The sequence below is a fragment of the Balaenoptera ricei genome, chromosome 15 (genome assembly GCF_028023285.1).
Source record: "Balaenoptera ricei isolate mBalRic1 chromosome 15, mBalRic1.hap2, whole genome shotgun sequence".
Taxonomy (NCBI): domain Eukaryota; kingdom Metazoa; phylum Chordata; class Mammalia; order Artiodactyla; family Balaenopteridae; genus Balaenoptera; species Balaenoptera ricei.
The window spans coordinates 27682768-27696252 of NC_082653.1; the positions used below are offsets into that span (position 1 = coordinate 27682768).

The 13485-nt window shown below is 39.3% G+C and overlaps 1 protein-coding gene across 1 annotated transcript; it reads right to left on the reverse strand.

Annotated features, from left to right (window-relative positions):
• Positions 1 to 5381: 5381 nt before the first annotated feature.
• On the reverse strand, positions 5382 to 13154 carry LOC132349834 (beta-defensin 115-like). The gene is made up of 2 exons (XM_059898666.1): positions 13061 to 13154; positions 5382 to 5620 (listed from the first exon to the last, which is right to left on the reverse strand). The coding sequence occupies exons 1-2, from the start codon at positions 13152 to 13154 to the stop codon at positions 5382 to 5384; spliced, it is 333 nt and encodes a 110-aa protein (XP_059754649.1).
• Positions 13155 to 13485: the final 331 nt, after the last annotated feature.

Consider the following 13485-nt stretch of genomic DNA (forward strand, 5'->3'; position numbering starts at 1 on the left):
TTCACTCCTCGGGAATACCTCTGCAATTGTGATTATACTCCCCTTTTTGTGGGTCATCTACCTGGGATCAGGCATCTTGACTATACTGTATCCCTGCCCTTCCACTCATCTTGCTGTGGTTTCCTTTTTATATCTTTAGTTGTGGAAAATCTTTTCTGCTAGTCTCCAGGTCTGTCTCATAGATGGTTATTCTGTAAACAGTTGTGATTCTGGTGTGCCCACTGGAGGAGGTGAGCTCAGGGTCTTCCTACTCTCCCATCTTGGGCTCACCTTCTCTATCAGTAATTACATTAAATGTGAATGGATTAAATTCTCAAACACACACACACAGACTGGTTGAGTGCATTGAAAAAACAAGATCCAACTAAATGCTGCCTATAAGAGACTCACTTTAGCTTTAAGAACACACATAGGCTGAAAGTGAAAGGATGGAAAAAGATATTTTATGCAAGTGGTAACCAAAGAGAGCAGAGGTGGCTCTATTTATATCAGAAAAATTAGACTTTTAGTAAAAATTAGTCAAACGAAAAAAAGGTGGTCACTACATAATGATAAGGGATCAATTAAAGGGATATAACAATTATAAATATATACACCCAAAATTGTATTACACAAATATATAAAGCAAATACTATCACGACTGAAGGAGAAATATACAGCAATACAATAATAGTAGAGATCTTAAATACCTCACTTTTAAAAATAGATTGATCATCCAGATGGAAAATCAATAAGAAAACTGGATTTTAATAATATGATAGACCAGATGGACCTAACAGACATTAACAGAACATTCCACTCAACAGCAACAAAATAAATATTCTTTTAAAGTACATGTGGAAATTTCCCATGATAGATCAATTATATGTTGGGCCACAAAACAAGGCTCAACAAATTCAAGAAGATAGAAATTATATCATGTAGCTTCCCTGACAACAGTGGAATAAAACTAGAAATAAGTAACAGGAAAAAAACTATAAAATCCACAAATATGTGGAAATTAAATACACATTCCAGAACGACCAATGGATCAAAGAAGAAACCAAAAGGGAAATTGAAAAGTACTTGAGACAACCAAAAATGAAAACTAAACATACCCAAAGTCTTGGGATGCAGCAAAAGCAGTTCTAAGATGGAAGTTTTTAGTGCCAACTATTTATATTAAGAAAAAAGACAGATCTCAAATCAGTAACCTACTTTATGGCTCATGGAACTGGGAAAAGAACAAACTAAGCCCAAAGTTATCAGAAAGAAGGAAATAATAACGATTACAGCAGAAATAAAAAGAGACTAGCAAGACAATAGAAAAGATCAACAAAACTGAGTTGATTTTCTTAAAAACATAAAAACATTTTTTTAAAAAGCTTTGTTATTTTAAAAAAAATAACAAAGCTTTAGCTAAACTTAACCAAGGGAAAAAAAGAAAGACATATTACACCATACACAAAATCAACTCAAAACTGATTAATGACTTAAATGTAAGACCTGAAACCATAAAACTCTTAGAAGAAAACATAGTGGAAAGCTATGTGAAATTAGTCCTGCAATGGTTTTTTTGAATTTGACTCTAAAAGCACAGGCAACTAATGCAAAATTAAATGTGTGACTACATCAAACTAAAGAGCTTCTGCATAGCAAAGGAAACAATCAACCAAGTTAAAAGGCAATCTCTAGAATGGGAGAAAATATTTGAAAACCATACAACTGATAAGTAGTTAATATCCAAAATATATAAAAAGCTCATACAACTCAATATCAAAAAACAAAAAAAGACAATCAAAAAAATGGGCAGAAGACCTAAATAGACATTTTTCCAAAAAAGACATATGGATGACCAAAAGGCACATGAAAAGATGCTCAACATCACTAATTATCAGAGAAAGGCAAATCAAAAGAAAAATGGTACAGCTGGACCTATTTGCAGGGCAAGAAGAAAGATGCAGACGTAAAGAATGGACATGTGGACATGGTGGGGAAGGGGGGTGGGATGAATTGGGAGATTGGGATGACATATATACACTACTATGTGTAAAATAGATAGCTAGTGGAAACCTGCGTTATATGTATAATGGAATGTTACTCATAAAAAAAGAATGAAATATTGCCATTTGCAGCAACATGGGTGGACCTAGAGATACTAAGTGAAGTAAGTCAGAAAGAGAAAGACAAATAACATATAATATCAGTTATACGTGGAATCTAAAACATGATACAAATGAACTTATTTGCAAAACAGAAACAGACTCACAGACATAGAAAACAAACTTATGGTTACCAAGGAGAAAGGGGGTGGGGGAGGGATAAATTAGGAATTTGGGATTAGCCGATACACTCTACTATGTATAAAATAGATAAAGAGCAAAGCCCTACTGTATAACACAGGGAACTCTATTCAATATCCTGTAATAAACTATAATGGAAAAGAATATGAAAAAGAATATATATATGTATAACTGAATCACTTCACTATACACCAGAAACTAACACAACATTGTAAGTCAACTATACCTCAACAAAAAAAATTTTAAAGGGCAACAATATGAGGTGGTGGCTGTGTTAATTAAGTTGATTATGTATACATATATCAAATCATCATGATGTTATCTTAAATATATCTACAATTTTTATTTGTAAAAAAGTAAATAAAGATTCCTCTTGAGGAAAAAAAGGAATGAATATATATGGCTTAGGGAAGGTAGAAGAACTGTTTGGGTGTTGCTTACAGAGAAGCATAAGTCTGGTTTGCAAGAAGAACCTTCTCAGCAAAGGGGACATGTATAAAAAAGGACAAGAAATATATTAATTTCCAAGAACACAAGTTGCTTGTGAGGTCCATGGTGGGCATTGAAAGGGACACTACTGAGGTGAGCAAGGGATTATCATAAAGGGAGTTTAGAATTGATTCCTGTAATCACTGTACAGCTTTTGAAGTGTTTGGAAGGAAAAACAAAAATGTCAGATTTGGGTTTTAGAAATGATCCCCTGGCAACTGTATGGAAAGATTGGAGTGAGTCAAAGGCATAAAGAGAGACAAAGAGGTCAATATGATGCAAATGTTATAGTATGTGTGCATTAATCTGATAGGGTTACCATAATAAAGTACCACAGACTGGGTGGTTTAAACAGCAGAACTTAATTTTCTCACAATTCTGGAAACTGAAAGTCAAGGTGCTGGTGAGATTGATTTCTTCTGAGGTCTCTCTCCTTGATTTGTAGATGTCCATCTCGTCTGTGTCTTCTCATGGATTTCCTTCTGTGGTGTGTCTGTTTCCTAATCTCGTTTTATAAAAATGTCAGTCATTTGGATTAGGACTCACCCTAATGATCTCATTTTAACTTAATTACCTCTTTAAATTACCTGTTTATCCTATCTCCAAATGCAGTCCCATTCTGAGGTACTGGGGATTAGGACTTCAACATATGAATTTTGAAGGGGCACAATTCAGCCCATAACAATGGTCAAGGAAAGATGATGGCTGAATTAGAATAGTAGAGGTAGGGATGGAGAATAGGTGCTGTGGAGGCAGACTTGGAAGCTCTTTGTGGCTGACATGATGAGTGGGGGCAGGGAGCAGTGAGGAAGAAGAAGGTATCTAGGATGTATTTTAGGATTATGGTTTGAGTACTTATGTTGAGAGCACGCTCCTGTTTCTCAGTCTCTTTTCATTCGTCATGCCTTTGCTATCTAAGATGGCATCTTCTGAAGTCATAGCTAAAGAATGGATTTTCACCATAATTTAAAGAGTGAAAAAGTCTTTAAGAGTTGAAAGGCATATGGATTTTATAATCTAATACTTCCATTTTGGGGATGGACAAAGTGAGTAGTAAGGTGACTTAGTCCCATCCTATTAACATGTCTGTATTTCCCCTGCATCCTTTTCACTTCTTTGGGACTGTGGACACGGAGTCATGTTTATGAAACTCTCTAAGACTCCTGGGTCTACTTGTGGGCATAATTTCTCTAGCCAAAAAATACATTAAAACACTTAGTTCAAAAACATGTAGGCTTGTAGGTATTATCTGCAGCCATTGGTGTAGTCTGGGTTGGAATTGAAGTGTTAATTAGAATCACTGTGCCTAGGTAATCTGAGATCCAGTCTCTAAGCCACTCCCCAGATATCCCAAGGACATCCTTTAAGGTTTGGGATATGAATGTTACCTCATATTATTACAGTGGGAAACAACTAGAGAACTGAAGTGAAAGTACTTTGAGAAATGAGTTGAAGGGTTAGAAACTGCCATTATTTGATGATTTATGTACCTTGTTTTCAGTGTACATTCTCCAGTTATTATGTCAACAGAGTTTAGGGATAATTTTCAACTTTACCCCTGACTGGCATTGGCCTCTAAACTAAGACTGTCTGCTAAATGGGAACAACTTCCTCCTTAACTGCAACTGGGGATAATTTCTACTTGTGCCTGGATATACCATTTAGTGCTGGGTTTGTTACACATTTTAACCACAAGGGGGCTCACAAAACTTTCCCTTTCACTACACCTTCCACATTAAGGAAGTAGATCCTGGGTGGGAAGAGTAAAGGGAAGCTTTTATTACTGCAGCAATCATTTTTCCACCTTAAGGAAGAATAATGTCTGAGTTCAGGCATCATGGGTTCAAAGTCCTGCTACTGAGCTAGATATTTGTACCACTTGGGGCAAGTCACTTAAACTCTCTGTGACTTAGTTTCCTCTTCTGCCCAAAGGACACAGTACTGTTTCCTACCTCATGGAGCTATTGTTAGGGCAAAATGAAGTTATATATGTAAAGTGCTTAAGAAAAGGCCTTGCACACAGTAAGTTCTCAGTAAAATTTGAGGGTTTTTTTGTTGTTTAGTTAGTTAGTTTTCTTGTTTTACTATTTTCCCCTTCCACTTGTTTGGGACAGGTAATTGTTGTCTCCTGGTCAGAAGGCATGCCAATCTTTTAACAGCCAAGTGTGATTAAGGGGTTGGGATAAGGGGCAAATTCCAAGAGTGAGACAATAAGGCAGAACCTTGGGGTAAACCTTGAGCCAAAGAGGCAAAAAAAGACTTCTGGATCACACTGGCCTGTCTCAACAATCCAGGATGAGACATTAGATAAGAATGTGTGACCACAGTGGAATTTGCATTAGCCTGGAAAACTTCCACATTCAGAGACCTATAGCATCTAGTCAGAGGCTTAGGAATTCAGGATTCAGATTCTATAAAACTGGTTCACCAGGAGAACTGATATCCCAGTCATACCCTGGGACCACCTAGGGATGTTAAGCTATAGAGGATTGGAGAGACAAGAAAGAATGATAGCTGGAATGAGCATATATTTTTAATGGATCATGTAAGGACCCAGTATCCTTAGATACTAAAGATCTAAGGACCATGCAGGTGACCTGGATAGCCATCTTACTGACTCATTACAATAACTGCCAAAATTCTCTTGTCAGAAGTCTTAAGTTGATACTTAGCTGTACTTGCCATAGCCCTATAGGTCATCTCTTCTTTCTTGGCAGGTTCTGATGGTTTATGCTTTGCAGGGATGCAGCAAAGCTTTCTTAACCCACATTTTTCTTTCTTCTTCTCATTTTCCTTGCAATGTTTCCTGCATCTTCCAGTTCCATAACCACACTTTCTGGCCCATCCATCTATCAAAATAAACAAATACATGAAAAAGTAAAGACAATTATACTAAAGACATTGGTAATTGTAGTAATAATGGTTGGAACAAACTACTGAAAGGTAATAGCATTCTTGGGAATATCAAATAAAGCTGTGCATGTAGAATGCTTACTGCTGGTCTTGATATGTATTAGATATGAGTAGTTATTGCCCTTCCTCCAACCAGATCTAATTGGACTTTATTTTTATGCTTAGGATATTTCCATCTCCATCATTTTTCAGTCTCACCAACACTGGTTCCTCCTTGTTCCCAAACCTAGATGCTTGCCAAGGAATGAGACTATGCCTTCAATTACCTGTTTTTTCCCTCTGCATTCATTATTCACTCAACAGTGATTTTTTGAGCACCTACCATGTGCCAGGCACTGTTCTAGGTGCATGCCCCAGATGATGTCTGGAGCAGTAGTTTGAACACTGAATGATCAATTTGTATTGCTGTCCAGCAGGCAGATGTTCTAAGCTCTACATAGGTCAATAGAACACAGAGTATAGACCCAGCTTCCTCAGCACATTAAGTTCAGTTGAGAGACCATAATATCTTGGTTTAAATTATTATTACCTTTACTTGTTTTTTAAATTCCCCTCCTAGGAGATAACTCCCAATTTTTTCTTTCTCACTAGGACATCTGGACTGGAAAAAAATCAGAGTCAGGATGACTGCACTCCCTCATCTATTCCAATTGCCCTCACTGTAGTTTAAGGCAGGCTGAAGCCAACTCAGGGTTAGCCCATGATTATCTTCTTTTGCTTCTAGAACAACTGAACAATTAACAAATACTTTCAGTTTGAAAAGCTGATCCAAAAAAGGATGCAACTTCCAACAGCAATGACCCAAAGGGAAATCATGGAATTAGAAATCATAAACTTTAGAACCCCTGGGAAGCCCCAAGTGGAAAACATTTTTGTTAGAAAGTTATTCACCACTTGGCCATGAAGTCTGTTATATTGTTAGAGTGCTTTGGCCACGTTCAATCTGGAATCCAGAATCTTCTGTCGTAGCCGAAGCTACATACCTTGAGCCTGTTTTACAAACCTGTAGATAACCAACATCAATCTACAAAATTTTCACTATACATACTAAGACAAGAGCAACATGTCTCCTCTGACTGATTTGAAGGAGGATTCAAAGCCAAACAACAATGGAGAGGCAAAGTAATGGGACTAGCTAGTGCAAGATGTGGTACAGAAGTGGTATCAGTTGGAAGTGATAGATGCCTGGGATGAGAATATGTTGACATTTGGGACAAGGATATTAAGGACACTAGGAATTTGGGGGTTGCTTCTGCATATGGAAGGGGATTCATTCAAGAAACACTGGAGATATTCAAGATGGCAGAGGAGTAGGTGGACGTGGAGTTCACCTCTCTCCATGGATACATCAGGAATACCGGCTGAAAACTAGCAGAAGAACTTGGACACCAGAAAGGACTATAAAGATCCCTTCATAACTAGTATCAAGAGATCAACTTTCAAGTGCTCAGATTCTTTATTTTGCCTGATAAACCTGCTGTAGAAGATCATTTTTGAAGGACCTTCAAATGGCAGAGGAGTAAGACATGGAGATCACCTTCCTTCCCACAAATACATCAAAAATACATCTACATGTGGAACAACTCCTACAGAACACCTACTGAATGCTGGCAGAAGACCTCAGACTTCCCAAAAGTCAAGAAACTCCCCCACGTACCTGGGTAGGGCAAAAGAAAAAAGAAAAAACAGAGACAAAAGAATAGGGACGAGACCTACACATCTGGGAGGGAGCTGTGAAGGAGGAAAAGTTTCCACACACTAGGAAGCCCCTTCACTGGTGGAAACAGGGGGTGGGTGGGGAGGGGAAGATTTGGAGCCATGGAGGAGAGTGCAGCAACAGGGGTGCAGAGGGCAAAGAGGAGAGATACTTGCACAGAAGATCAGTGCCAACCAGCATCACCAGCCTGAGAGGCTTGTTTGCTCACCCGCTGGGGCAGGTGGGGCCTGGGAGCTGAGGATCGGGCTTCGGAGTTCAGATCCCAGGGAGAGGACTTTGTGAACACAGCCTGTAGGGGGCTAGTGCACCAAAGCTAACTGGGAGGGAGTCCGGTAAAAAGTCTGGAACTGCCTAAGAGTCAAGAGACCATTGTTTCGGGGTGGGCGAGGAGAGGGGATTCAGAACACCACCTAAACAAGCTTCAGAACACCACCTAAATAAGCTTCAAAGATGGACGTGGGCCGTGGCTATCAGCGTGGACACCAGAGACTGGCATGAAATGCTAAGGTTGCTGCTTCAGCCACCAAAAAGCCTGTGTGCAAGCACAGGTCACTATCCACAACCCTCCCAGGACCTTGTGCAGCCCACCACTGCCAGGGTCCCATGATCAAGAGACAACTTCCCCAGGAGAACACACTGCACGCTTCAGGCTATTGCAACATCACATCAGCCTCTGCCGCAGCAGGCTCTCTCCGCGTTCCGTACCCCTCCCTCCCCCTAGCCTGAGTGAGCCAGAATCCCCTACTCAGCCGCTCCTTTAACCCCCTCCTGTCTGGACAAAGAACAGACGCCAGAGGGCGACCTACATGCAGAGGCGGGGCCAAATCCAAAGCTGAACCCAGGAGCTGTGCGAACAAAGAAAAGAAAGGGAAGTTTCTCCATGCAGGCTCAGGAGCAGTGGATTAAATCTCTACAATCAACTTGCTGGACCCTGCATCTATGGAATACCTGAATAGACAACAAATAATCCCAAAATTGAGGCAGTGGACTTTGGGAGCAACTGTAGACTTGGGGTTTGCTGTATACGACTGACCAGTTTTTGATTTTTATGTTTATCTTAGTATAGTTTTGAGCACTTGTTATCATTGGTGGATTTGTTTATTGGTTTGATTGCTGTCTTTTTCTTTTATTACTTTAAAAATTTTTTTATTTTAATAATTTAAAATTTTTTTCATTTTAATAACTTTATTTTATTGTATTTTCTTTCTTTCTTTCTCTTCTCACTTTTCTTCTGAGCCATGTGTCTGACAGGGTCTTAGTGCTCTGGCTGGGTGTCAGGCATGAGCCTCTGAGGTGGGAGAGCCGAATTCAGGACATTGGTCCACCAGAGACCACCTGGTCCCATGTAATATCAATTGGTGAAAGCTCTCCCAGAGAGCTCTGTCTCAACGCTAAGACCCAGCTTCACTAAACATCCAGCAAGCTCCAGTGCTGGACACCACATGCCAAACAACTAGCAAGACAGGAATACAACCCCACCCATTAGCAGAGGGGCTGCCTAAAATAATAATAAGTTCACAGACACCCCAAAGCACACCACCGGATGTGGTCCTGCCCACCAGAAAAACAAGATCCAGCCTCATCCACCAGAACACAGGCACCAGTCCTCTCCACCAGGAAGCCTATACAACCCACTGAACCAACCTTACCAACTGGGGGCAGACACCAAAAACAATGGGAACTACGAACCTGCAGACTGCAAAATGGAGACCCCAAAACAGAGTAAGTGAAGCAAAATGAGCAAACAGAGAAATACACAGCAGATGAAGGAGAAAAGTAAAAACCCACCACACCAAAAACTGGAAGGGGAAATAGGGAAGTTTGTAGCAATACAATCCTATCTCAAGAGACAAGAAAAATCTCAAATAAACAACTTAATCTTACACCTAAAGCAATTAGAGAAAGAGAAAAAACAACAACAACAAAGTTAGCAGAAGAAAAGAAATCATAAAGATCAGGTAAGAAATAAATGAAAAAGAAATGAAGAAAACAATAGCAAAGATCAACAAATCTAAAAGCTGGTTCTTTGAGAAGATAAACAAAATTGAAAAATCATTAGCTAAACTCATCAAGAAAAAAAGGGAGAGGACTCAAATCAATAAAATTAGAAATGAAAAATGAGAAGCAACAACTGACACTGCAGGAATACAAAGGTCCATGAGAGATTATTACAAGCAACTATATGCCAATAAAATGGACACCTGGAAGAAATGGACAAATTCTTAGAAAAGCACAACCTTCTGGGACTGAATCAGGAAGAAATACATAATATAAACTGACAAATCACTAGCACTGAAATTGAAACTGTGATTAAAAATCTTCCAACGAACAAAAGCCCAGGACCAGATGGCTTCACAGGTGAATTCTATCAAATATTTAGAGAAGAGCTAACACCTATGCTTCTCAAACTCTTCCAAAATATAGCAGAGGGAGGAACACTCCCCAACTCATTCTACGAGGCCACCATCACCCTGATACCAAAACAGGACAAACATGTCACAAAAAGAAAACTACAGGCCAATATCTCTGATGAACATAGATGCAAAAATCCTCACCAAAATACTAGCAAACCGAATCCAACAGCACATTAAAAGGATCATACACCATGATCAAGTGGGGTTTATCCCAGGAATGCAAGGATTCTTCAATATATGCAAATCAATCAATGTGATACACCATATTAACAAATTGAAGGAGAAAAACCATATGATCATCTCAATAGATGCAGAAAAAGCTTTCAACAAAATTCAACACTGATTTATGATAAAAAACCTCCAGAAACTAGGCATAGAAGGAACATACCTCAACATAATAAAGGCCATATATGACAAATCCACAGCCAACATCATTCTCAATGGTGAAAAATTGAAACCATTTCCTCTAAGATCAGGAACAGGACAAGGTTGTCCACTCGCACCACTATTATTCAACATAGTTTTAGAAGTTTTAGCCTCAGTAATCAGAGAAGAAAAAGAAATAAAAGGAATCCAAATCAGAAAAGAAGTAAAGCTGTCACTGTTTGCAGATGACATGATACTATACATAGGGAATCCTAAAGATGCTACAGAAAACTACTAGAGCAAATCAATGAATTTGGTAAAGTAGCAGGATACAAAATTAATGCACAGGGGACTTCCCTGGTGGTGCAGTGGTTGGGAATCCGCCTGCCAATGCAGGGGACACGGGTTCTATCCCTAGTTAGCGAAGATCCCACAGGCCACAGAGCAAATAAGCCCGTGTGCCACAACTACTAAAGCCTGTGCACCACAACTACTGAAGCCTGCGCACCTAGAGCCCGTGCTCGCAACAAGAGAAGCCACCGCAATGAGAAGCCCCTACACTGCAACTAAGCGGAACTAGAGAAAGCCCAGCAACAAAGACTCAATGCAGCCAAAATTAATTAATTAATTAAAGTTAAAAAAAAAACCATTCAATAAAAAAAAATTAATGCACAGAAGTCTCTTGCATTCCTATACACTAATGATGAAAAATTTGAAACAGAAATTAAGGAAACACTCCCATATACCATTGCAACAAAAAGAATAAAATACCTAGGAATAAAACTATCTAAGGAGACAAAAGAGCGGTATGCAGAAAACTATAAGACACTGATGAAAGAAATTAAAGATGATACAAAACAGATGGAGAGATATACCATGTTTTTGGATTGGAGGAATCAACATTGTGAAAATGACTCTACTACCTAAAGCAATCTACAGATTCAATGCAATCCCTATCAAACTACCAATGGCATTTTTCACAGAACTAGAACAAAAAATTTCACAATTTGCATGGAAACACAAAAGACCCCGAATAGCCAAAGCAATCTTGAGAAAGAAAAACAGAGCTGGAGGAATCGGCAACTGGTCCTCAGACTATACTACAAAGCTACAGTAATCAAGACAGCATGGTACTGGCACAAAAACAGAAATATAGATCAATGGAACAGGATAGAAAGCTCAGAGATAAACCCATGCACATATGGTCACCTTATCTTTGATAAAGGAGGCAAGAATATACAATGGAGAAAAGACAGCCTCATCAATAAGTGGTGCTTGGAAAACTGGACAGCTACATGTAAAAGAATGAAATTAGAACACTCCCTAACACTGTACACAAAAATAAACTCAAAATGGATTAAAGACCTAAATGTAAGGCCAGACACTATCAAACTCTTAGAGGAAAACAGTGGTAGAACACTCTATGACATAAATCACAGCAAGATCCTTTTTGACCCACCTCCTAGAGAAATGGAAATAAAAACACAAATAAACAAATGGGACCTAATGAAACTTAAAAGCTTTTGCACAGCAAAGGAAACTATAAACAAGATGAAAAGACACCCTGAGAATTGAAGAAAATATTTCCATATGAAGCAACTGACAAAGGATTAATCTGCAAATTATACAAGCAGCTCATGCAGCTCAATACCAAAAAACCAACAACCCAATAGAAAAATGGGCAGAAGACCTAAATAGACATTTCTCCAAAGAAGATATACAGATTGCCAACAAACACATGAAATGATGCTCAACATCATTAATCATTAGAGAAATGCAAATCAAAAGTACAATCAGGTATCACCTTACACCACTCAGAATGGCCATCATCAAAAAATCTACAAACAATAAATGCTGTAAAGAGTGTGGAGAAAAAGGAACCCTCTTGCACTGTTGGTGGGAATGTAAATTGATACAGCCACTATGGAGAACAGTTTGGAGGTTACTTAAAAATCTAAAAATAGAACTACCATACGACCCAGCAATCCCACTCCTGGGCGTATACCCTGAGAAAACCATAATTCTAAACGAGTCATGTACCACAATGTTCATTGCAGCACTATTTACAATGGCCAGGACATGGAAGTAACCTAAGTGTCCATCGACACATGAATGGATAAAGAAGATATGGCACCTATATACAATGGAATATTACTCAGCCATAAAAAGAAATGAAATTGAGTTATTTGTAGTGAAGTGGATGGACCTAGAGTCTGTCATGCAGACTGAAGTAAGTCAGAAAGGGAAAAACAAATATCATATGCTAACACATATATATGGAATCTAAATAAAGCAAAATGGTTCTGAAGAACCTAGGGGCCAGACAGGAATAAAGATGCAGCCGTAGAGAATGGACTTGTGGACACAGGGAGGGGGAAGTGTAAGCTGGGACGAAGTGAGAGAGTGGCATTGACGTATGTACAATATCAAACTAAAATAGATAGCTAGTGGGAAGCAGCCACATAGCTCAGCGAGATCAGCTCAGTGCTTTGTGACCACCTAGAGCGGTTGGATAGGGAAGGTGGGAGGGAGATGCAAGAGGGAGGGGATATGGGGATATATGTATACGCATAGCTGATTCACTTTGTTATACAGCAGAAGCTAACACAACATTGTAAAGAAATTATACTCCAATAAAAAAAAAAGAAAAGAAATCCTGGACTCTGCTGATGTTTGCCAGGTTCCCCAATGAGAAGCACCATCATGGTCGAGGTGACAGTCTGCCTTTACGATGGGGCATATTCATTATAAGGCTTTTCACCAGATCTGCACCATCCCTCTGAGCTGTCCTCATTCCCATACATGTTTAGTTTTCCAATGATTCTATGAGTTGAACCCCATTTTTACTCCTTTTTCCCTCCTCTCCATGATCTCGTTACCTGGGGAAGCCTGAGTCAGGACCACAAGGACAGCTAAGGCCAGGAACAAGAGTTTAATATATCCTGAGAGGGGTGAGGAACCATCCAGCAGCATACTGATTGTGCTAGGGAGGGTAGGTTTTCACTCTGTGCTTTATTGACTTGGGTAGGGCTGAGTCACGGACAATAAATCAGAGAAGGACAGAATGTTCCATCACCCAGGACATCAACCTATAGGTCAGCAATGTAAATTGATCATCCAGTATTCAGAGTCCTTCTCTTGACATCAACTGGGAAGGTGGAAGACATTAGCAGAGGACATACAAGTCCTACAAGTCTGTGGCATTGTGAAGAGAATGGACCCACTTTCCAAGAAGTCTTTCCCACTCCTCTCCTTGGGTAGTTGAGCCCCCTCCCTTATATTCCCACAGCCTCTCTGCTTCCTT